At 43.9% G+C, this 24,316-nt stretch overlaps 1 protein-coding gene across 2 annotated transcripts in view; it reads right to left on the bottom strand.

The window, feature by feature from the left end:
• Positions 1 to 410: 410 nt before the first annotated feature.
• Positions 411 to 24,316, bottom strand: part of LOC118401943 (rho-associated protein kinase 1-like) — a 70,566-nt gene continuing 46,660 nt past the window's right edge. The window contains exons 11-33 of one of the 2 annotated variants that reach the window (XM_035799649.2): positions 21,584 to 21,653; positions 21,259 to 21,347; positions 21,035 to 21,083; positions 20,742 to 20,877; positions 18,498 to 18,589; positions 17,386 to 17,632; positions 16,400 to 16,506; positions 15,952 to 16,102; positions 14,914 to 15,074; positions 14,402 to 14,586; positions 13,528 to 13,597; positions 13,340 to 13,443; positions 12,827 to 12,992; positions 11,632 to 11,725; positions 11,371 to 11,459; positions 10,813 to 11,004; positions 10,314 to 10,479; positions 7,054 to 7,124; positions 6,792 to 6,880; positions 6,518 to 6,596; positions 3,466 to 3,727; positions 2,877 to 3,084; positions 411 to 2,422 (exon numbers count right to left, since the gene is read on the bottom strand). In XM_035799649.2, coding sequence (XP_035655542.1) covers positions 2,353 to 2,422; positions 2,877 to 3,084; positions 3,466 to 3,727; positions 6,518 to 6,596; positions 6,792 to 6,880; positions 7,054 to 7,124; positions 10,314 to 10,479; positions 10,813 to 11,004; positions 11,371 to 11,459; positions 11,632 to 11,725; positions 12,827 to 12,992; positions 13,340 to 13,443; positions 13,528 to 13,597; positions 14,402 to 14,586; positions 14,914 to 15,074; positions 15,952 to 16,102; positions 16,400 to 16,506; positions 17,386 to 17,632; positions 18,498 to 18,589; positions 20,742 to 20,877; positions 21,035 to 21,083; positions 21,259 to 21,347; positions 21,584 to 21,653 — 2,947 coding nt within the window. In that variant the 3' untranslated portion in view covers positions 411 to 2,352. The remainder of the gene's footprint in view (positions 2,423 to 2,876; positions 3,085 to 3,465; positions 3,728 to 6,517; positions 6,597 to 6,791; positions 6,881 to 7,053; positions 7,125 to 10,313; positions 10,480 to 10,812; positions 11,005 to 11,370; positions 11,460 to 11,631; positions 11,726 to 12,826; positions 12,993 to 13,339; positions 13,444 to 13,527; positions 13,598 to 14,401; positions 14,587 to 14,913; positions 15,075 to 15,951; positions 16,103 to 16,399; positions 16,507 to 17,385; positions 17,633 to 18,497; positions 18,590 to 20,741; positions 20,878 to 21,034; positions 21,084 to 21,258; positions 21,348 to 21,583; positions 21,654 to 24,316) is intronic. The other variant, XM_035799650.2, reaches the window with a different exon arrangement.

Below are 24,316 nucleotides of genomic sequence, written 5' to 3'. Positions count from 1 at the left end.
ACTAGCCTAAATCTTCCCAGGTGTTAAAAGCAGCACATTAGTGGTTCTTCATAACCTAATTTACCTTGTGTTTTCTGCCAAACAGTGATGCTCAATCCCAGTAACACAGCTCTTCTCTGTTCCCAGCACTGTGATTGTTAAAGGGAAAAGTCTAAAACTGGATCATTGGGACATCCCAAATCTGACTTCATCCCATTGAAGTTGAAACTGGTAAGGGTTAAGGATAGGGTTTAGGATAGGGACGTCCCAAGGAGCCCATATTGCACTAACCATTGAATGACTAGCTACAATCACAGCACTTAGATTGGTAAATTACTTTGTTAGCAGTAAGTCTATATGCAGTTGCTCAGAATAAAGAGTAGTATATCAAAATCAATCTCAGCCTACATGCATAACAAAAGTGAAGTGCATAGATGATAAAGATATGTTTATTGACACCTATCCATCAGTGTGGCCTCCATTGCAATTAAACATGTGATTCATCCAAGACAAAATAGAGTAGATCATAGTTCCAGTGCTTTTCTCTTTTTACTGAACAAAGTTTTTTTTAAACATTTAGAATTATTGAGGTATTCATGATCCTTATTTTATTTCTAATATTGTTCACTGAGTGGGGTTTGCTTGAAACAATACCATATTAATATAACATCTTTAACAAGGTACACCATCCAGAGACTTTCGTGAGATACATACTGGACTCTGGGAACTTTGTGTTGACACATTAAACTATTGCAATGAGTCTATAAAGAGGCATTGGATATACCCAAACCAGACGGAACGTTCTGATAAAACCAGTGTGGCAGATATTTAAAAAAGATTGATGTAAGAGTTAAGATTTGTCTTGTTTTTGGAGATAAACACAAACAGATATGGCAGTAAAATTGTTATCCAAACGTTAAGGCACTAGGTGGGCCAAATGCTACACCTGTTTAGTTTTCTACAAATAATTTACAATTCAAACAGTGCAGTTTTACATTTGTTAACTTAACGTTTTCCTTTTGAACCATTTATCTATGAGTCAATGTAAGGCAATACATACAAAAAATACATGAAAAAAAAACAATATTACAGAAAACAAGGTACCCAATGAACACAGAAAAAAAACTGAAGTTTTTAGGTCTCCTATATGCCATTACAATGGAATTTCCTTATGGCTTGGAGCAATAACAATAATTATAATCAAAATAATAATGCATAGATTGAAATGATCTTGCATGCTCCTCACTCAATACTCAAAAATATCGAATACTCAGTTCCCAATACATACTCTGTCCCAACCGACCCCTGGTATAACTGATGTGCAGAGTAATAGGGGATAGAAGCGTAAAGGCCACCAGTCAAAGGCATCAAAGTACATTGAAGGAAACAGAGTTACTGACAAGGGAAGAAAAAAACAACCACATTTCCGTATCCCCGAGATGTACCCATTCACCGCATAGTTAAGCCAATCCCTGTACTACAATACCTCCATGTTGACATGCAAGAGCCCCAGAAAAACCTGCAGTCATTCATTCAACCGGAATCCCTTCCCATGACTGATATGGAATATGTACTACCCACTGCATACCATGATCCCTTTTCTATTGCTCTCCATCTTCCATTCAGGTTCCAAGTCGCCCACGCCATCTTCTGGAAGAAACGAAGAGTTGCAAGTATGTGGTGCCTGGGTGAGGAAGTCTTAGTTGAGGCTCCGCGGTGAGGATAGGGGAGGAGGGGGTGAGGGAAATAGCAGGCCTTCTCAATGTCCCTGATGCCTTGTGTCAGATAATTGTCCCAATTTCCGTCCCTGGTCAGATTGATTTAATTTACTGTTACATAAAATAAAGATTCTCCTTTAACGTGAGGGATAATGGAGGGGATAAGAAAAAATACAAAGTCCCAATAGAATCCAAATGTTCAGATGGTTAGCTGGAAGAAAGAAGAGAAAACAGGTGTCCAGTAAAAGAGTGGAAGACATTTGACACTTGGTTAGTACCCCCGATAGATATTAATATATTACATAGAAAAATGGATTTAAAGACATAGTAACTGCAACTTCATTATGTCTTTGATAGCCTCTGGCATCATTCTTGAGAGAAATACAACAACCCATATATGGGGCACCTGCTTCAGGAAAGGTTGCATAGAGGGCTAAGAGTTAGTCAATGAAACCAACCAACAACACTTTAGTGTCAAATTAGATAGAAAGAGTTCCCCAAGTCAAACGAGAAAGAACCACAAAGGAGGACAATTCCACTGATGTTATATACACCGTCAACGCAGTCAGTTAATAATAAATAAATAGTCAGGCCAAAACAGGAAGGAGATGGTCTAAAAAGTTAAGACTTCTGTAAATTTGGTGTGGAGGAGTTGTCAACAAGTGCTGGATGTTGTGTCTGTTGCTTGGAGGCTGGAGGCTGTGGTAGCAGAATGAGACTGCGACCTGTTACAGTCACAAAGGGCAGTAGAAGACAAATAGCAAGTCACGTGACTGACCGGACTGGAAGACAAAACCGAAATACAGTCCAGCAGCAGGGATGTACAGAGGACTTCTGGACCTTCGCACACACTCTTAACTCCCCAGAATAGAAGCCCACAATTCCTTAATGTTCTGTACTGTTCAAAACAAGCATCAAGCAATAGAAAACAAGTTTGTCCGCTCAGGCCCTACCAGAGGATAGAAGAAAACTACAGAACAATGTTTAGGTTGAAAGGGCTGCTTCGTGGAACAATCAGAGGTGGTGTCCGAAATGGCACGCTTTGCCCTATATAGTGCACTACTGTTGACCAAAAGTACTGCACTACATAGGGAGTAGGGTGCTCATGACAGAAGTAGTGCACTATATAAGGAATATGATGCTATTTCAGGCCCAGAGAGCGTACGTGTGTAAGGTTACCTTGGCTTGCCCGTTATGCTTTTGGGGTTCTTGCGAAAGGACTGGTTGGTTCCGGAGCGGGTGGACAGGGTGCGGGGCGACGCCCTCAGGAAGGAGGAGGGCGGTGTTTTGGGGATCTTCTTGCCCAGGTGGCCAATCCATTTCTTCTGCTCGTCTTGTGTCAAGGCCAGCAGGAGCATGTCCCGGGCAGAGGTCACATCGTAGTTCACTGTTGGAGGAGACGAAACCAGGTAGAAAACTGAAAACACAAACTCAAGATGTCTCGACATCCCTAAGGAGGTGGAAGTTAATATCCCCTTTAACCCAACACTTGCCAGTTAACAAAATCCAAAATCAAGTTATATTATTAAATTGTGTGTTCTTTCAAAATAACTTGATTGCTGACATGCAAAACATTTTGGGACTATATCAACAATGGACCAATGTAACAAAAAACAAACAAGTGTTTTTGGGTGGAACTTTCCTTTAATCGTTACCCAGAAATGATTTGATATATAAAAATGTCTGCATTGGGCCTTAAAGTAAATTTTTCCCCCCTTACAACACAGAGTCAGGTCTTGTCAGTCTAACCTAACCTCTATCACCATACCTTTGCAGGGGGCGATGACGTCCTCCTTCTTGTCGAGGTGGTCCCTGTGGCACTTGACGTGGCAGCGGCGGCACTCCAAGGCGTGTGGAGGCTTGAAGACATTCCACAGGGGCTTGGAGCAGGCTTCACAGTTAGAAGGGAAGTGGTAGAGCGTGGGGATGAACTCGTGACCTTTGTGGGGCAGACAGTTGGTCTTGTCCCCTTGCGAGACAGTCTCCATGTCCGCCTCCTTCCTGCACTCCCCCTCGTTGGCATACAGGATCTGAAGAGGGGAGACAAGAGAGAATCAGTCTCTATTAAACAATGTTTTTATAACGAGGCTATGTTCAGGGGGTATCCATACCAAGTCAATGTGGGGGGGAGGGGTAACGCAAATAGTCCGGGTAGCCATTTGATTAGCTACTCAGCAGTCTTATGGCTTGGGAGTAGAAACTTAAGAAGCCTTTTGTACCTAGACTTGGCACTCGGGTACCGCTTGCCGTGTGGTAGCAAAGAGAACAGTGTATGACTAGCGTAGCTGGAGTCTGACAATTTTTTGGGCCTTCCTCTGACACTGCCCAGTATAGAGGTCCTGGATGGTCCTTGACCCTAGTGATGTACTGGGCTGTACGCACTACCCTCTGTAGCGCCTTGCGGTCAGAGGCCGAGTCATACCAGGCAGCGATGCAACCAGTCAGGATGCTCTCGATGGTGCAGCTGTAGAACCTTTTGAAGATCCATGCCGTCTTTTCAGTCTCCTGAGGGGGAATAGGTGCCTTCTTCACGACTGTATTGCTGTGTTTGGAGCATGACAGTTTGTTGGTGATGTGGACACCAAGGAACTTGAAGCTCTCAACCTGCTCCACTACAGCCCCGTCAATGAGAATGGGGGTGTGCTCGGCCTTCCTTATCCTGTAGTCCACAATCATCTCCTTTGTCTCGATCACGTTGAGGGAGAGGTTGTTGTCCTGGCACCACACTGCCAGGTCTCTGACCTCCTCCCAATAGGCCTACCACCGCTGTGTCGTCGGTAAACTTAATGATGGTGTTAGAGATGTGCTTGGCCACGCAGTCATTGGTGAACAGGGAGTACAGGAAGACACTAAGCACGCACCCCTGATGAGCCCCCACGTTGAGGATCAGCATGGCAGAAGTGTCGTTGGGGGTGGACCGTCAGGAAGTCCAGGATCCAGTTGCAGAGGGAGGTGTTTAAGTCCCAGGGTCCTTAGCGATGAGCTTTGATGTGTTGATGTGAGCCACGACCAGCCTTTCAAAGCACTTCATGGCTACAGACTTGAGTCCTACGGGTCACTAGTCTTTTAGGCAGGTTACCTTGGTGTTCTTCGGCACAGGGACTATGGTGGTCTGTTTGAAAGATGTAGGCATTACAGACTCGGCTCAGGGACAGGTTGAAAATGTCAGTGACGACACATGCCAGTTGGACAGCGCATGCTTGGAGTACACGTCCTGGTAATCCGTCTGGCCCTGTGGCCTTGTTAATGTTGACCTGTTTTAAAGGTCTTACTCACATTAGCTATGGAGCGCGTGATCACACAGCCGGAACAGCTGGTGCTCTCATGCATGCTTCCGTGTTGCTTGCCTCAAAGCGCGCATAGAAGTCATTTAGCTCATCTGGTAGGTTTGTGTCACTGGGCAACTCGCGGCTGGGCTCACCTTTGTAGTCTAATAGTTTGCTAGCCCTGCCACATCCGACGAGTGTCTGAGCCGGTGTAGTAGGATTCAATCTTATTCCTGTATTGACACTTTGCCTGTTTGATGGTTCGGAAGGCATAGCAGGATTTCTTATAAGCATCCAGTTTAGAGTCCTGCTCCTTGAAAGTAATCCATGGCTTCTAGTTGGGGTACGTACGGTCACTGTGGGGATGACGTTGTCGATGCACTTATTGATGAAGCCGGTGACAGAGGTGGTTAACTCCTCAATGCCATCGGATGAATTCCAGTCTGGAGGATAGAATTATGGTCAGATTTGCCAAATGTAGGGCGAGGGAGAGCTTTGTATGCATCTCTGTGTGTTGAGTCAAGAAGGTCTAGAGTTATTATTTGTCATGTGACATGCTGGTAGAAATGAGGTAAAATGGATTAAAGTTTCACTGCATTAGGAGCGCCGCCTCTGGATGAGCATTTTATTGTTTGCTTACAGCCTTATTCCGTTCATTGAGCTCTGTCTTAGTGCCAGCATCAGTTTGTGGTGGTAAATAGACAGCTACGAAAAATATTGATAACTCTTTGTAAATAGTGTGGTCTACAGCTTATAATGAGATATCTATCTCAGGCGATCAAAACTTGGAAACCTCCTTAATAATTGATTTTGCGCACCAGCTTTTATTGACAAATAGACACATACCTCCTCCATCCCTTGTCTTACCGGAGGTAGCAGTTCAGTCTTGCTAATGCATGGAAAACCTAGCCAACTGTATATTATCCATGTCGTGGTTCAGCCACGACTCGGTGAAACTTAAGTTATAGTTTTTAATGTCCCGTTGGTAAGATAGTCTCGAACGGAGCTCATCCAATTTATTCTCCAATGACTGCAAGTTGGCCAATAGGACGGATGGTAGAGGCGGGTTTCCCACTCGCCGACTAATTCTCACAAGGCACCCACACCTCCCCTGTATCGGCATCTCTTCTTGATGCGAATGACGGGGATTTGCTGTAAATCAGCAGTAAATCCTTTGCGTCTGAGCCATTAAAGAAAAGGATTGTATACTACTGAAACACACATTGAAAAGTTTAAGCGCTCATTGAAAGTCTATCTGGGGGAAAAAGGCATCAGCTTAATAACTAACTGTGCATGTAGACTAGAGTCCACTCAAGACAGCTGTCAAAATCTAAAATGGGATTGTAATCATCCGTTTGAGAATGGGCAAGTAAGGCGACTGAAGAACTAAAAAGACTGAGCTGGTTAAGCTGATTGGTTTAGGTGAGAAGGCCTCTGGGTCATTCTAACACAACCGCGTTGCCATGAACCATTAGTGCAGACGGCCGTCGTGCTATCCCACGTAAGACAATGGGTTAGAAAGTTGATTGGTCAGGTCAGAAGGTTCCTTCCTACCTGGAATATCCTTGGGATCTCCTCCGTCTCTGCTCGGTACACATCACCTTGGGTAACTGGACGCACGTGGAACAGTTTGCTGCACACAACAAGCAATGACTGATGATTGAGTACCAGAATACACCGTCTCAGACAAACTGTTATATTATCTATTTTATGATTAAGCAATAATTATCATAAAAAACTACTAAGACTGATATTTTGGCCCCAAAACACATTTCTAGTATAAAGTGAATTACAATTAAATTCAAAATCATAAAACAAGCATACTTACTCAATATCTAGTACCATGGAGGGGTTGGACTGTTCTTTGTCCTGTTCATCGTTGTAGAACAGAATCTTCTTGCTGCTCACCACCACATACTGAGGAAAAATAGAATCAAGAAATAATGTAAGGAAGAATTGTGGTGGCCATAAGGAGTAGGCACTAGGCAGCACCATGAGCATAACCCGTACTGTGCCATTTAATATGAATAAATATATGTTGCGTGTCAGTTAATGTCAGTAAATTGATGAAAAGCTTCCAGGTGACTTACCTGCTTCTTCCAGCCATATCGTTTGATATTAGGTTTATTAGGAATGGACAGCCAACCTTCCAGTCTGGATTCTACATAGAGACACAAGATAGACACAAATGAAAACCAAGCCTGTGTAACACTGTCCCCAAAAAGTCATGCAGTGATCAAATTCAAACTTAACTGGGGGAAGAACAGAAAAGTCACGTGACAAGGCTGAGCCATACTACCTTAGAAGTTTCAAGTTCAACTTACTGAGTATCTCTCTGCTCAGGTTACACTTTAAAACAACTGTATAATGTGACAGGCAGGAGTTAAATATCCCATGCTGCTAATTCAAGCTCAGTAGTTTTAGAACCCATGCACAAGAGCCTTAAAGAGATATACAGAAAGTCTGAGTGTTTGGAAATCACTAAAGCATGTAATATCCATGTTATTTATCCAGCAAGTTCAATATCAAGGAGTACATTCTACTCCATGAGGAAGAGGTTAGATAGATGTGTTGTAAAATAATGTTCTATTCAGCCAATGGCTGACAGAACATGGACATCCTATCGATATAATTAGAATCACTAGCCAATTCAAATTGAAAGGTGCTGTCCAACACGGAGCTTCTGATGCCTCGGTCTCCCATCAGAGGACAGAGCCTATATCCTATTTCATTGAAGATACACTATATATACAAAAGTATGTGGACAACCTTTCAAATGAGTGGATTTGGTTATTTCAGCCACACCCATTGCTGACAGGTGTATAAAATCAAACACACTGCAATGCAATCTCCAGTAGAATGGCTTTACTGAAGAGCTCAGTGACTTTCAACGTGGCACCGTCATAGGATGCCACCTTTCCAACAAGTCAGTTCGTCAAACTTCTGCCCTGCTAGAGCTGCCCCAGTCAACTGTATGGTGCTGTTTTTGTTAAGTGGAAACGTCTAGGAGCAACAAGGGCTCAGCCGCGAAGGGATAGGCCACACAAGCTCACAGAACGAGACCGCAGAGTGCTGAAGCACGTACTGCGTAAAAATCATCTGTCCTCAGTTGCAACACTCACTACTGAGTTCCAAACTGCCTCTGGAAGCACAAAAGTCAGCACAAGAACTGTTCGCCGGGAGCTTCATGAAATAGGTTTCCATGGTTGAGCAGCCGCACACAAGCCTAAGATCGACCGCTATTGTGAAGCTCGACCTCTATTGGACTCTTGAGCCGTGGAAATGCGTTCTCTTGAGTGATCTGGCAGTCCGACGGATGAATCTGGGTTTGGTGGATGCCATGAGAATACTACATGCCCGAATGCATAGGACCAACTGTAAAGTTTGGTGGATGAGAAATAATGGTCTAGGGCTGTTTTCATGGTTCGGGTTAGGCCCATTAGTTCCAGTGAAGGGAAATCTTAACACTACAGAATACAATTACATTCTAGACGATTCTGTGCTTCCAACTTTGTGGCAACAGTTTGGGGAAGGCCCTTTCCTGTTTCAGTATGACAATGCCCCCATGGACAAAGCAAGGTATGTACAGAAATGGTTTGTCGAAATCGGTGTAGAAGAACTTGACTGGCCTGCACAGAGCCCTGATCTCAACCCAATCGAACACCTTTGGGATGAATTGGAACGCCGACTGCGAGCCAGGCCTAATCACCCAACATTAGTGCCCAACCTCAATAATGCTCTTGTGGCTGAATGGAAGCAAGTCCCCTCAGCAATGTTCTAGTGGAAAGCCTTCCCAGAAGAGTGGAGGCTGTTGTAGCTGCAGAGGGGGGTGGGGGGCACTCAAAATTAATGTCCATGATTTTGGTATGAAATGTTCGACAAGCAGGTGTCCACATACTTTTGGTCATGTAGTGTATCTTTCCATTACGTTGAGTTGGTAACACTAACATAAAGAGCATGCTTCGGCACAACAAGCTACAAAAGAAGAGTGAATTGATCAAAAGCTTCACTTCAAGTGTGGGAGATTTCCTTGGTTCTGAAAAGGCATTGCTTCTGTTCTGAGGTGATCATGCCAACAGAACAAAACTTAAAAACGGTGAGTGTTTGTTTGAAGAACAAGGGACAGGAAATCAAAGGAAGGGTTTGGTTCATGGTCTCCAGACACATTTTGAAAGGTGCTCAGAGTGATGAGTTAAACCACAGTGTTGTTGTCTAGTTTTACAGTAGCCAACCTCTCATGTAGTCACTTTACTTTAGGTGTCATTAAGAATGTATGATCGCTTGTCCTGCTACAAAATAAATGTACAGCTGACAATGAAACTGATTACCTACAGAAGGGTAATTGATATGGTACAGTCAGCATTTGTACTGAAATAATGTTAGATGATTGTTCTATACTGTAATTGGTTTTTAACCCCTTCAAATGGCTTATGTGAATTATGATTCACAGTTAGTAAATGAAAATGCCCCCAGCCTGGCAGACTTTGTTAAAAAAAAAAAAAAAAGCTTTGTTAAAAGACCAGAAAATGGGGCTTTAACTGATCCTTTTGTCACTCAGAATGGCCTTTCAAAAAAGTGTTGTTGAGAACATACAAGAGGGCTTTCCTTTTCACCACAAAAAAAAATGCCCCAAAAAGTTAGAAAAAAAATACGAGGCAAAAGACAATGTAGCAACGGGCCAGGCACAATGACGGTCCCCCAACTCCGAGTTACTCACAGAAAGAAAAGGATAGAAGATACAAAGGTAAGGAGGCGAGCAAGGAGAACCAAATGGACATGGGGAATAAGAGATGAGAGAGGACTTTAACCACAGACACTCAGGAATTCCATGTACAGTAAACATCGTTAGCAGGTCTACTAACTGACACTTGAAACAGGTGGGTTTGAGAAAGACGATAATAAGCGTTCTTCTATACTTACTTTACTGCTTCAGAGCCATAATGTCAGAACTCAAACACTCAATTATATATTCATTAGATATTATATTGTATTGTAAATTGTATATTAAAGTTAAAAGATTAGTCCAAATGAGGACTAAAAGAGATCCTAATAAAATACAATTACTTGAAATGGCTGGGATTGAATGAATCGATTTTAAATCATGCCCGGGTGATTGTTGGACAATTAAAGCTAGCCTGATGGACCAAACATCAAGTTCAGTGATCCAAAATCCTGCTCCTGGAGAGCCATCATACAGTAGATTTGTCCTAGCTTAGTACCATCACACCTTCATTAGCTGAGTTGTGTATGTGTGTGTGGCTGGCTTGACAGAAGCAGGACTGAGCCTCTTTGGCCTAGCCGGTACATTGACACAGCCGCCTTTTGTTAGTTGATCCCGCGGTGACCTTACCAGCGATGTTGCTGTCAGTCTCATCCGTCTGCAGGCTGATGACGCTGGAGTTGTCCATGCGCAGCTGCAGGTCGTTGAGCTTCTCCCTGAGCTGCTCAATGTCACTCTCCTTGCTGTCCAGCTGCATCTGCAGCTCGTTGCGGTACGTGCACTCCTCCGACAGTTGCTGTTGTAGAAGAGGAGAGGCAAGCAGAATACGCAGTCATGAATACGCAGTTCATTTAGGGAAGATCAGAAACACTGTAGCTTCAAGGGGGGGATGCGGTGCTGCCTTTCACTATAGAGTTTAACTCCGTTCTAAATTAGGAATGGATTTCACTAAATCTTCCTAATTGTCCTATTGTGGTCATACTTGTCTGTCTTGCTTTTTATTTTTTTATTTGAAAGAATACTATTAAATAAAAAGGTTCAAAGGATCGTCGTCAAATGATTGAGACCAATTTGACCCTACTGTCAAATTGACAGAAACTGACTGACTGTATAATGCATTATTACTGACCGCCTGCATCTCGCTGAGCTCCTTCTGGTACTTGATGGCCATGTGGTTGAACTTTTCCTTCTCCTGGTTGAGATCCACCTGCAGCTTGCGGTTCTCCTTCTCCTTCTTCCTCAGGTCGGTCGTGTTCCCCTTCTTCTTGGTGTCAAGCTTCATGTCCTTCCTGTTCATGATCTCTGCCAGTTTGTTCACCGCCTGGAGAGAGAGACAAGGTTGAGGGAGGGATCAAATGGGGGCAATCGGTTGAGGTTTATGTTTAACAAAACGGGGCAACACGTTGAGGGAAGGTTGTGGTTTAGGTTTAACAAAACGGGGCAACACGTTGAGGGAAGGTTGTGGTTTAGGTTTAACAAAATGGGGCAACACGTTGAGGGAAGGTTGTGGTTTAGGTTTAACAAAATTGGGCAAACAGGTAAGGTTGAGGTTTAACAAGTAGGGCAATGGGTTGATGTGTAAAAACGTTGAATAGAAAAACTATGGGGTTGAGTTTGAGATGTAAATGAGGCCAAAGGAGCTCATAACTATTGGTGTAATGTTAGTCAAAGGTTGAAGTCTCTTTACCTGAGTCTTGAGTGTGCGCTCTGTGCTGAGAACCTTCTCATAGTTGGCCTTGATTGTGTTTGTAATCTCCTCTTTCTGGGAGTCATACTCTGCAGAGAAAGGGACAGACAGCGAGAGGACACCAGACAGTCTTACAGGGATCTAACTGACAGAGGGGACATAAGTGCCTATGAAGAAATTACCCATAGGCCTAGATTGTAACAGAATAAGCAGAGAATATACTAATTAGACCAAGTTATGAAAATGGTGTCTTGACATTACCTTCCTTCTGAGTGCGAAGCTTGTGGTCCAGCTCGGCCTTCTCCTTACTGAGGTTCTCCACGTCTTTGGTCAGGGTTTTGTTGGATTCCTCAAGCTGGGGAGGACAAGAAGAGAGACATTGAGGTTTAAGAATGTAGATTACCGGTCAAAAGTTTTACAACACCTACTCATTCAAGGGTTTTTCCTTATTTTGACTTTTTTCTACATTGCAGAATAACAGTGAAGACATCAAAACTATGAAATAACACATATGGAATCATATAGTAAGAAAGTGTTAAATCAAAATATATTTGAGATTCTTTAAATAGCCACCCGTTGCCTTGACGACAGCTTTGCACACTGTTGGCATTCTCTCGAATAGCTTCATGAGGTAGTCACCTGGAATGCATTTCAATTAACAGGTGTGCCTTGGTAAAAGTTAATTTGTGGAACTTCTTTCCTTCTTAATGCGTTTGAGGCAATTAGTTGTGTTGTGACAAGGTATGGGTGGTATACAGAAGATAGCCCTATTCGGTAAAAGTCCAAGTCCATATTATGGCAAGCAAAGCTCAAATAAGCAAAGAGAAATGACAGTCCATCATTACTTTAAGACATGCGGGTCAGTCAATACAGAACATTTGAAGAACTTTGAAAGTTTCTTCAAGTGCAGTCACAAAAACCAAGCACTATGAACCTGGCTCTCATGAGGACCGCCACAGGAAAGGAAGACGCATGCATTACCTCTGCTGCAGAGGATAAGTTCATTAGAGTTTACCAGCCTCAGAAATTACAGCCCAAATAAATGCTGCCCAGAGTTCAAGTAACATATCTCAAGATCAACTGTTCAGAGACTGCAGGACTGCTGCAAAGAAACTACTACTAAAGGACACCAATAAGAAGAGACTTGCTGGGCCAAGAAACACAAGCAATGGACATTAGACAGGTGGAAATATGTCCTTTGGTCTGATTTCTGCGTCTTTATGAGACACATTGCGGGTGAACGGATGATCTCCGCATGTGTATTTCCCACCGTAAAGCATGGAGGAGGGGGTGTTATGGTGTGGGGGTGCTTTGCTGGTGACACGGTCAGTGATTTATTTAGAATTCAAGGCACACTTAACCAGCATGGCTACCACAGCATTCTGCAGCGATACGCCATCCCATCTGGTTTGTGCTTAATGTAGGAGAGGTGTGTATTGAGTGAAGCGGTCCTGACCCGTGCGATGGTTGAATCCCTCTCGGAACCCTCCTGCTTGTGTCTGGCCATGGCTTTTTTGTTCTCCTGGCTCAGCTCAAAGTACTGCTCCTCCTGGAGCGCCCTGGCCAGCTGCTCAGACTCCGCCTTGGTCACCGTCAGATCCAGCTGGGCTGACAGGGAGTCCCTGGAAGAAGGACAGACAAAGATGGTTTAAAAACGGATTCATAATCGCTCTGTGTATTGATTTGGGAAGTAGGCTGGTTGAGAAAAGCTGCACCCCCATACTTAGACAACACTGATTGTTGCTATAATGACAAAGGCCTGATATTACATTACACCTATATTTTAGTTACTTCGCAGATGCTCTTATCCTGAGCAACTTACAGGATCAATTGGGGTTAAGTGCATTGTTCAAGGGTAGAGACATATTTTTCACCTGGTCGGCTCAGGAATTCCAACCAGTGACATTTTGGTTACTTGCCCAGTGTTCATAAGCGCTAGGCTACCCGGCCGCACTTTTCCATTTGTTACCTTTCGCTGTGCAGCTCATGCACCTTCTTGTGAGTTTCCTGGACCTGCCGGTTCCTCTCCTCGATCTCTTCCTTCAGTTCCTTCACCTGAGTTTTATAAAGAGTCTGGAGGTAGACAGGAGATATGGCATCAGTCAGTGAGCCACTGAGCAGGGTTATAGGGCAGTGAGGTAGATGGCCCCTACTCACTGAGAAATACTGTTCGGCCTCAAGCTGGTCCTGAAGTTCCCTCATCTGTCCCTCGTTGCCCCTGTATTGCCTGGAAGACGGACACACAAACCATATGGTTAACATATTGGATACAGTAGCAAAAGAAACATTTCAAAACCAAAACAAATAGTGCTGAAGGGGAAACGCAAACTCTGGTAAAATCCTTAAAAAGCCTTTAAACGTTTCAGACACAAAACTTTAGTGTATAGATTATTAACTTAGTTACACTATACAGTATGTCCCCGGGTTGTATGTAGCCCGGGCATACCACCACCCCTCCCTGCAGCGCTCCGTAGTCAGAAAGCTACAGGAAGCAGACGGATTAACAGTCCAGTCATTCTAATGGGAGGAGCTCGACTCTGGCTAATCCTTAACCCTGTGGTGTAAACATTGTCACAGGGGAGCTTTGCTACAGTCAATGTCTAAGCTAAAATAAGAGCCATTTTACTGGAATAACGACCAGTTGTAGGGCCATTTAACAGACTCCCAAAGCAATATTAGCTAGCAGCAGCAAGGAATGTAAAACTACATACTATTACAAACTTTCAGAATAGCGTTTAGCCAATGGAGTCAGAAGTGTGTCTGGAAGGTATTGCATTCATTTGGAAGGGAGGTACACACATTGAGACGACACTCAATGTAGCCTGTCAAGGATCAAGCTAGAAGTTACCCACAGATCTAGAAAAAACCCTATCCCAAAATGAACCATTAGGTGGGGGGATGAAAATATATCTGACCCTTGTATCAGTGACTAGGGGTAAACGGAACTATATACCCCCACACAGGGGATTAGGTAAAGTTAAAACTGTGGTGGGCTGTGACGACATGTGGCAACTTTGGAGGGTATTCTCACTTGGTGAGCTGTGCTAGCTGGAACTCGAGAGAGCGCTTGTTCTCTAGTGCCGTGTTGATCTCCTGCTTCAGCTGCTTCTCCGAGCCCTTCAGCCGGTCCGCCTCCTGGGAGCGGCTCTTGAGCTCGTTCTGGGCCAGCAGCCTCTTACTGGACTCCTGCTCCAGATGGATCCGCAGAGCCTGCACCTGCAGGGGAAAAGCAGGGATGTTAGGACAAGAGAACCACAGTATGTCCTAACTACGCTGGGATTATACCAGATTTCTGCTCAGGAAATCCAGTTTTTTCTGGAGGGCCGAATCCTAACTTGAGATCTGCTCGTTGAAAACGGTATTTATTGCGAAAGCCTCATTAGTATCGACTCATGATTAACGTGATTTTTTTTATACAGGGGGATAGTTGTAGGATATCCAGAAAAGTGGCTAAACATTTTTAGGGCCAGTGCCCATGGACCTCCACCTCAGACAGGGTGAGTCAATGCTGGGGTGATGGTGTTGAGTGGCGCTGGTGCTCACCTCGTCCTCAAGCCTCTCCTTCTGCTTCATCAGCTGCTCCATCTTCTGCACCGACTGCTTGAGGTCAAACTCCAGCATGGAGCACTGCTTCTCTACCTCCACCACCCTGCTCTCCGCTCGCATCCGCGCCCCGCTCTCCTCAGACACCTTGTGCTGCACCGCTGAAGGGACAGAATGAGGGAAGGAGATATCACTCAGTTGCAACTATCCATCATTCAATGGAAGAACCTCACTGACAGATTTAATAGGACATTTGTGCTCAGTCATTTGAAATGACCCACCCACCACACAGAACAAAACATTTTAGTGCACCCCCCTCTTGGCAGTGGATCATTTGTTTTGTAGTGTTAAAGTACATTTCCTGCAGTTCTACACATTTTGCCATGACGTATGCCATGTTCATATGAGTGAGAGTGACTAACAAAATTAAATGAGGGCCCCCTGTGTACAAGTACTGCATGCCCCAATGGTAATTTGGTGATTACTACTAGGTTTAGATTGCTGGCTAGACTACTTTACCTAGCAATATAAAATAATATTAGCTGATATGGGCTAATTGAGTGACTGACAAGTGGAAAACTATTGATGCACTACAAAATGTCTAAATTGCCCGATGTGTATTCTACTATTCTAACTCAACAATACGGGGTCGGGGCTCCCTAGCAACCGCAGGGCCCTATGCACAGCGTGTAGTCTGCGTATAGGCAAATGTCTGGAAGACAAGTAAATGTTGCTTCAAACAGTGCTAGTCAATCCCACCCTCCAAAAACTTGGAAGGTGGAATTGTGTCCAGCTGTTAATATGTAGGGAGGTAACGTCTGGACATGCCACATGGAGGGGAGTCCACTCCCTGAATTCCTCCCCATCCGTCCAGTGCCCCCTGGGTATGAGTGGTGCAGGTGAGAAAGAGAGGGAAGAGATAGAGGGGGACACAGAAAGAGGGAGAGAGCAGACAGAGAACGAGGGAGAGGCAGACAACGAGGGAGAGACAGACAGTAGTGGTGGGTAGGGCATGCTCTAACAAGGGCCCAGATATACCATGCATGGCAGCCGACTTGGCCTCCTCAATGGACTCGTATTTGTCAGTGAGCTGGGCCCGCGTCACCCTGTGTTCTGTGTGCTCCTGGTCCAGACGCTGCTGCAGTGTCTTTAGCTTGTAGTTCAGGTCGATCTCCAGGTTGTTCTTATCCTGTTGGTAGAATGCGTAGAATTACATATAGAATCCCTAGAATGGAAATTGGCATCCTGGCAGCGTGTTTAAAAACGACCAGTAAAACATTAATTCTGATGATCTCTATGGTAGAGGGGCTCTTAACTGGGTGTAAATGGGACTACAATACCAGTTAGATATACATGTGGTTCTCACAACAACGAACATCTATTTTGTCTTTGATACTTCCATTTGGACAACTACTCACAATAAGTGGACATGTTAGCCTGATAAAGCACGGTTTGTGAGTGACGTGGAGAGACAGAGCGCCCAAACCTTCTCCAGGTTGTTGCTCCTCTCCTGGGCCTGCTTGCGTTCCGTCTCCACTTTGGACAGGCTGAGCTTCAAGTTCTTATTGTCCTGTTGAAGACTCGTCATTCGTGCTACAGACACAGAGAGAGAGAGAAACAAAGAGTCACCTTCAAAACAGTGGTTTGTGCAACGTGCTAAACCCATGTTGTCAACACCATAATGCATAGCTTTCAGATTTGGAAAACTATATTTGTGGACTAACGAAACTGGACAATAAAGTATTATTTTTCTATTCCATATGGATGCCTGTAGACTTGGAATTCAGTCTGAATTAAGAGCAATATTATTTCAACACAATCCATCAGATATATTCATCCCCAAGACTCTTCAAAGCGCTCCTCTACAGATAAAACATGACTGTTGGACAGATAAGTCGGATGTGAGTTCTGTGGGCATGGGCAGTGCCTGGGCACGTCTAATGTGATGAACGAGAATGGTTAGAACTGGAGCTAAGATTCCCCAGCAGTCTCTTAAATAGTTAAGAGGGAGAGAGAGACAGATCACTTCAGATCATTTGAAGTTAGTTGAACATGCCAAGACTGAAAAACAGTTAAGAGTGAGTGAGGAATTACAGTAAAGCAAACTAAAATGGTGTGGGAAATCATGTTCATCCCTTCTCGTTCTAACACATGCCCAAGTGAATGCAGGGTTGTGGTCAGACCTATTTACTCAAACACTGAGTCATGTCCAAGTCATATTTACTCATAGAACAATGATTGCAGTCTTTGGGTGTGAGCCACTGAGTGTCCCAATTCTCCATACTTTTCCTTTTCTGGTGCACTTGTGCACCCCCCTACATATATATAAAATACAATGCTTACATGAGTGCTTAGCTGTACTTTTGTTGTTGTATGTATAGACCTCAGGAAGAGTAGCTGTCAGCTAATGGGGATCTGAATAAAGATTAAAGCATGGAGAATTGAAATGTAGCCAGGAATGTGTTCTGGTACCTTGTAGCTCATGGATCTCCTCTGATCCCTGACTGTAGCTCCTCCTCTCAGAGTCCAGGGTGCTCTGCAGCTGCAGCAGCTCTTTCTCCAGCTGGGCCTTCCCCCCGTCGGCCGAGCGGCTCTTCTCCTGCAGCTCGCTGGTCAGCCCTTCCAGCTGGCTCATGGACTTGGCCATCTCCGTGTGGCTCTTTCTCAGCCGAGCAGCCGTGTCTGACTCCACTCTCAGCAGGTCATTGGCCTCCTCCAGCTGTCAATCAAGGAAACAACCATTGGGAGAGCTCAGAATCAATATTACCTCCTGACACAGACGATCTGCTCAGTTGCTGCAGAATGTTTGATTCTGAAACGGTTGTTGGGGTTTTTAACTAATATGTGGGTGGATGTCTAATGTTACTATAGAATCATATCCATCCATGCACTTCCAGGAATAGTTAATAGGCAAAGACTTCCATCTATACCAGTCTAACATGAGGCACTGATTCCTCGGTCCTTCACTTCCTCATATGGAAATAAATTAGCCTTCAATTTGCTGATAAACATCAATGCATGTAAAGTAAAAGCCATACGGTGATGAAATAGGGTCAGATATTGTTCATCTTTGTCATGGTTAAGGTTCAAATTTAGGATGGAGTAATCTGTTCCTAGAACTGTGGTGATAACCTGGCCTTCCCTCTCCTTGAACAGTCTCAACCATTCAAATACATTCCTCAAAACAAAACACCTTCCCTGCACGGTTCATACCCTTGACTCACATTCTGACCCTCAAACAAGATCTCAAAACTAGAATAACACCCTAAGCTGTGTGGATGGCAATTGCAGAGAGCAGTGTGTGTGTGTATGTGTGTGTGTGTATACACACGTTTTCCTACCTTATCAGGACCATAATGTCCTGACAAGTCGTCAGAGTATCCTGACAAGGTAGGAAAACAAGAAAACATTTTAAAACACTATTTCAGGCTTACGGGTTAGGTTTAAGGTTTAAGTTTAGTATTAATGTTTAGGGTAAGGGATTAAGTTTAGAATAAAGGATTAGGTTTAGGGTTAGTATAATAGGATTCTGAATGGGAAAATATTTTCTCTCCAAAAATAAAGCTGTAAGAGAGATAACGTACCTGCTTCTGCAGTTGTAGGATCTTGTCATTTGAGGCCTGAGAGTTTTGGCTGATTTTCCTCATGACCTCAAGCTGCTCTTTGAGAGTGGAAACTGAGAAGAAACAGAGTACGGATGAGAGTTAAATGAAAGATCAAGTCATCTTTATTGCACATCTCCCTTTCAAAACATGACACTAAACAAACTGTATCCAGAAACATGTTTTTTGTCCATGGTAGTTGCTCATGTGTTGCATTTAAAGTGCTGTTTACGTGCATGTTGTTATGCGATCTGCTAGTTTAAGGGAGTTAATGCGTGTAAATCCACTTAGTTCACAGCGATCCTCTGGTCAGAGTTAATGGGAAGGTCTCAGAGGGTGAGTGTCTGGGTTAAGACTGCTAGTTTGCACTGCAGGGGGAGTCAGACTGGCAGACAACTAGACTAGCAGGTCAAGCTGCTCTAGTATCGGTCAGTGTGAGCACTAATAATCCAGTTGGGAAAACACCTGTTAGGGCTAGGTTCAATAACATCTGAGCCTGTTTTCATAAAGCATTTCAGAGTAGGAGCACAGACATAAGATCAACTATCCCTTCTAGATCATAGTAACAAACATGGACAGGGATGACCTGATCCTAGATCAGTAATCCTACTCCGAGTGAGATGCTTTATGAATACAGGGAGGAAAGATGCTACTCCAGTGGTACTAGATTATACTGTAGTAGCACCTACCCTGTACAAATCCCGTCACTGAGTGTACAAAACATTAGGAACACCTGCTCTTTTCATGACAGACTGACTAGTTGGATCCAGGTGAGCCCTTATTGAGGTCACCTGTTAAATCCACTTAAAATCAGTGTAGATGGGAGGAGACAAGTTAAAGAAGGATTTTTAAGTCTCGAGATAGACATGGATTGTGTATGGGTGCCTTTCTGAGGGTGAATGTGCAAGTGTTTATAATCAGTGTTATAAACACTTGTATAATCTAGAAGAAAATGAAACGCACACCTATTTAGGCGAGGTGCTGGCTAGCGGAGTAGAAACTTTTATTTTCAAGCACACTCTAGGAGCTCAGATGCAAAAATCAAATCAGAGTGACAAAATATGGCTGAGACGCAAAGATAGTTCAAGGAGAGGGGCTACAACAATCAGATTAATATTGCCATTGAGAAAATTCAAAACGAGACCTGACCTTTTTCAAGGTCAATCTCGCAAAGACGCATTCTTGTGTTCTAACTACCCGCTATTTAAAGCGTTCTGAACAAATTAAGGGAATTTTTCAAACATTGGCACATTCTAAAGTCCGATGATAGTCTCGGTAATGTGTTGTCGTATTCTCACGGGGCAGAAATCTCAGAGACCAATTGGTACACTCTGATTTACCACCCCCAGATATTCCTGAACAACATCTATTTGCGCCCCTACTGGATGGAAATTACAAATGTAACGGCTGTGCTCAATGGAATGGCACTTATAAATGTAGATCCTTCAAACACCCACAAACAGGGAAATCGACCCCAATCAAAGGTGTTATTACGTGCTCCACTAAGGCAGTTATTTATCTTATAACTTGTCCTTGTGGTAAAAATTATGTGGGTAAAACAAAGCGCAAATGAAAAGTACGTATCTCAGAGCGTCGTAGCACCATTAGGTGTAAAAACTTTACTTACCCAGTTGCGGCCCACTTCTTGGAGGCAGGCCACTCGATTTCGTCTTTGCGTTATATTGGCATCGAACATGTCACCCTCCCTAGGAGAGGGGGTGACCTTGATAATTTATTGTTAAAACGAGAGGCTGCCTGGATCTTTAACTTAAAAGACCCTTGTTCCCTTCGGTCTCAACGTAGACTTTGTTCTGAAGTCATTCTTGTGATTATTGTGACTTTCCCATTGTAATTGTTTGTAAGCTTGTGTAGTCTAAAAGGAATTTGTGATCCTATGCTATCCATTTGTTGTTTGTATGCTGTTCTTTGTATGCCATTTTAATATTTGATAATTAACCAATGATATTAGGACACTCTTGGCCATGATTACAGACACCTGTGTCTTTTGACACTAAATAAACGAGTCATCCCACAGTATTTGTGATTATACCCTGATGAAGACAGCTTTGCTGTCGAAACATTGGTAATTATATTTTTGCATCTGAGCTCCGAGAGTGTGCGGCTCTCTTTCTTTTCAAATAAACACGTGTATAGACCGGATTGGACTAAAACAGTGGGAGATTGGAGAATGAATTAAAAGATCAAAATAAAAATAACTATCCTTACCCTCGTTCTCCATGTTGCGTCTCTTTTCGGCCTCCTGGTCGACCTTTCTTTGGTACTCTGTGGCTCGGTGCTGGATCATCATCTTGTCTTTCTCCAGGAGGGACATACTGGCCTCCACACCCTTCCTCACGTTGGCCTGGGAGGAGAGGAGGACGGCAAAGGAGTTATTGCTCTATACATTGAGTTCTTAGGCCCTATATCATGTCTTGTTTGCTGCACTTTTGTAAACTACTGTAGATCGTGATTATGCACTTGCCCTGGTATACGTTTCAGAATACTAGATATTCACTCACCTCCTCGTCCAGCTCTTTCATGATCTTGTCGAGTTTTGTATTTGTAGTCCTAAAGGACAACAATGATTAGCACTTTTTGCTTTGCTTGATCTTTCAAAAATGGGAAAACGGATGCATTGTTCATTAAAATCCACTTGTTTGTATTCAAAACCAGAATGTATTTTTTTGCTTGAAATCTGACTTGTTAGTTAAATTAAGTTGATTGACAGGTGATCGTTTACTACCTGCACTTTTGCTCCATCTCATCCTTTAGCTGCATCTCACTATGTAGCTGCTCCTCCAGCTGGTAGATCCTCTTCTGCAGGTTCTCCAGCTGAATACAGACAACGTGTAAGACAACACTACAGACAGACTGTAGAATACATTACACTTTGCTATACAATAAACTTGTAATCAGTTTGGCATTGGAAAGTAAAATGTTCAAGTACAATGCACCGATACCAGCGTACATTATGTAACAAAAACAACTTGCATAGAATTTAGTATTGCAGAAAGTAGCTACTCCAGATGCAACAGAGTGTTGTTTACATCTCTATAAGTAGTACTCACGTGGCTCTTGTCCTCCTTGGTGGAGCTGCTGCGTTTGTCAACACTCTTGGTGCTGGTGCTCCGGGAGAACCTGGGGGATAGACCACAACAACATAATCAACATTTTGTGTTACAAAGAAGAGGGGGGATTTTGACATTTTCTTGTCAACGATCTACACAAAATACTTTAATGTCACAGTGGAAGAAATGTTTAACATTTGTAAAGAAAATATGGAAAAATAAAATGAATATATCTTGATTCAATCACGGAGGCGCTCCGCACTGCTAAAGCTAACTCTCTCTCCTCTGCTCTCATCCTTCTAGACCTATCGGCTGCCTTCGATACTGTGAACCATCAGATCCTCCTCTCCACCCTCTCCGAGTTGGGCATCTCCGGCGCGGCCCACGCTTGGATTGCGTCCTACCTGACAGGTCGCTCCTACCAGGTGGCGTGGCGAGAATCTGTCTCCTCACCACGCGCTCTCACCACTGGTGTCCCCCAGGGCTCTGTTCTAGGCCCTCTCCTATTCTCGCTATACACCAAGTCACTTGGCTCTGTCATAACCTCACATGGTCTCTCCTATCATTGCTATGCAGACGACACACAATTAATCTTCTCCTTTCCCCCTTCTGATGACCAGGTGGCGAATCGCATCTCTGCATGTCTGGCAGACATATCAGTGTGGATGACGGATCACCACCTCAAGCTGAACCTCAGCAAGACGGAGCTCCTCTTCCTCCCGGGGAAGGACTGCCCGTTCCATGATCTCGCCATCACGGTTGACAACTCCATTGTGTCCTCCTCCCAGAGCGCTAAGAACCTTGGCGTGATCCTGGACAACACCCTGACGTTCTCAACTAACATCAAGGCGGTGTCCCGTTCCTGTAGGTTCATGCTCTACAACATCCGCAGAGTACGACCCTGCCTCACACAGGAAGCGGCGCAGGTCCTAATCCAGGCACTTGTCATCTCCCGTCTTGATTACTGCAACTCGCTGTTGGCTGGGCTCCCTGCCTGTGCCATTAAACCCCTACAACTCATCCAGAACGCTGCAGCCCGTCTGGTGTTCAACCTTCCCAAGTTCTCTCACGTCACCCCGCTCCTCCGCTCTCTCCACTGGCTTCCAGTTGAAGCTCGCATCCGCTACAAGACCATGGTGCTCGCCACGGAGCTGTGAGGGGAACGGCACCTCAGTACCTCCAGGCTCTGATCAGGCCCTACACCCAAACAAGGGCACTGCGTTCATCCACCTCTGGCCTGCTCGCCTCCCTACCACTGAGGAAGTACAGTTCCCGCTCAGCCCAGTCAAAACTGTTCGCTGCTCTGGCCCCCAATGGTGGAACAAACTCCCTCACGACGCCAGGACAGCGGAGTCAATCACCACCTTCCGGAGACACCTGAAACCCCACCTCTTCAAGGAATACCTAGGATAGGGTAAGTAAGGGTAAGTAATCCTTCTCACCCCCCCAACAAGATTTAGATGCAAGTGGCTGTTCCACTGGTTGTCATAGGTGTTTGCACCAATTTGTAAGTCGCTCTGGATAAGAGCGTCTGCTAAATGACTTAAATGTAAATGTAAATGTAATTCAATGTATGTTAGAATCAACTTTCCCAGAGATAACTGCTGTGAGTCTTTCTGGGTAAGTCTAAGAGCTTCACAAACCTGGATTGTACAATATACGCACATTCTTAGAAAATATTCTACAAGCTCTCAAGTTGGCGGTTGATAATTGCTAGACAACCATTTTCAAGTCTTGCTATAGTTTCAAGACGATTTAAGTCAAAACTGTAACTAGGCCACTCAGGAACAATCAATGTAGTCTTGGCCTTGTGTTTTAGGTTATTGTCCTGCTGAAAGGTGAATGTTTCCCAGTGTGTTGGAAAGCAGAATGAACCAGGTTTTCCAGCAGGATTTTGCCTGTGCTTAGCTCGATTCAGTTTATTATTTATCCTAATAAACTCCCTAGTCCTTGCCGATGACAAGCATACCCATAACATTATGCGCCACCATGCTTGAAAATATGAAGAGTAGTACTCAGTGATGTGTTGGATTTGCCCCAAACATAACTTTGTCCTAAATACAAACTTTTACAAAACCTTTTTTCTTTGCCACATTTTTTGCAGTTTTACTTTAGTGCCTTATCGTAAACAGGAGGCATGTTTTGGAATATTTTTTATTCTGTACAGGCTTCCTTCTTCTCACTGTCATTTAGTATTGTGGAGTAACTACAAAGCTGTTGATCCATCCTCAGTTCTCTCCTATCACAGCCATTAAACTCATGGTGAAATCTCAGAAGGGTTTCCTTCCTCTCCGGCAACTGAGTTAGGAGGACCCCTGTATCTTTGTAGTGACTGGGTGTATTGATACACCATCCAAAGTCTGATATAAACTTTATCATGCTCAACGGGAGATTCAATGTCTGCTTTAGGTGCCCTTCTTTGCAAGGCATTGGAAAACCTCCCTGGTCTTTGTGGTTGAATCTGTGTTTGTAATTCACTGCTCGACTGAGGGACCTTATAGATAATTGTATGTGTGGGATATAGAGTTGAGGTAGTCATTCAAAACTCATGTTACACACTATTATTACACACAGAGTAAGTCATGAACTTATGTAGGCTTGCCATAACAAAAGGGGTTGAAAACTTGACTCAAGACATTTCAGCTTTTCATTTTTAATACATTTGTAAAAATGTCTAAAAACATAATTCCTCTGCCATCATGGGTTATTGTTGGTAGGCCAGTGACACAAAAT

Source organism: Oncorhynchus keta, chromosome 23, assembly GCF_023373465.1.
Source record: "Oncorhynchus keta strain PuntledgeMale-10-30-2019 chromosome 23, Oket_V2, whole genome shotgun sequence".
Taxonomy (NCBI): domain Eukaryota; kingdom Metazoa; phylum Chordata; class Actinopteri; order Salmoniformes; family Salmonidae; genus Oncorhynchus; species Oncorhynchus keta.
The sequence above is the reverse complement of the archived record's forward strand: the minus strand, read 5'-3'. Positions and strand labels throughout refer to the sequence as shown.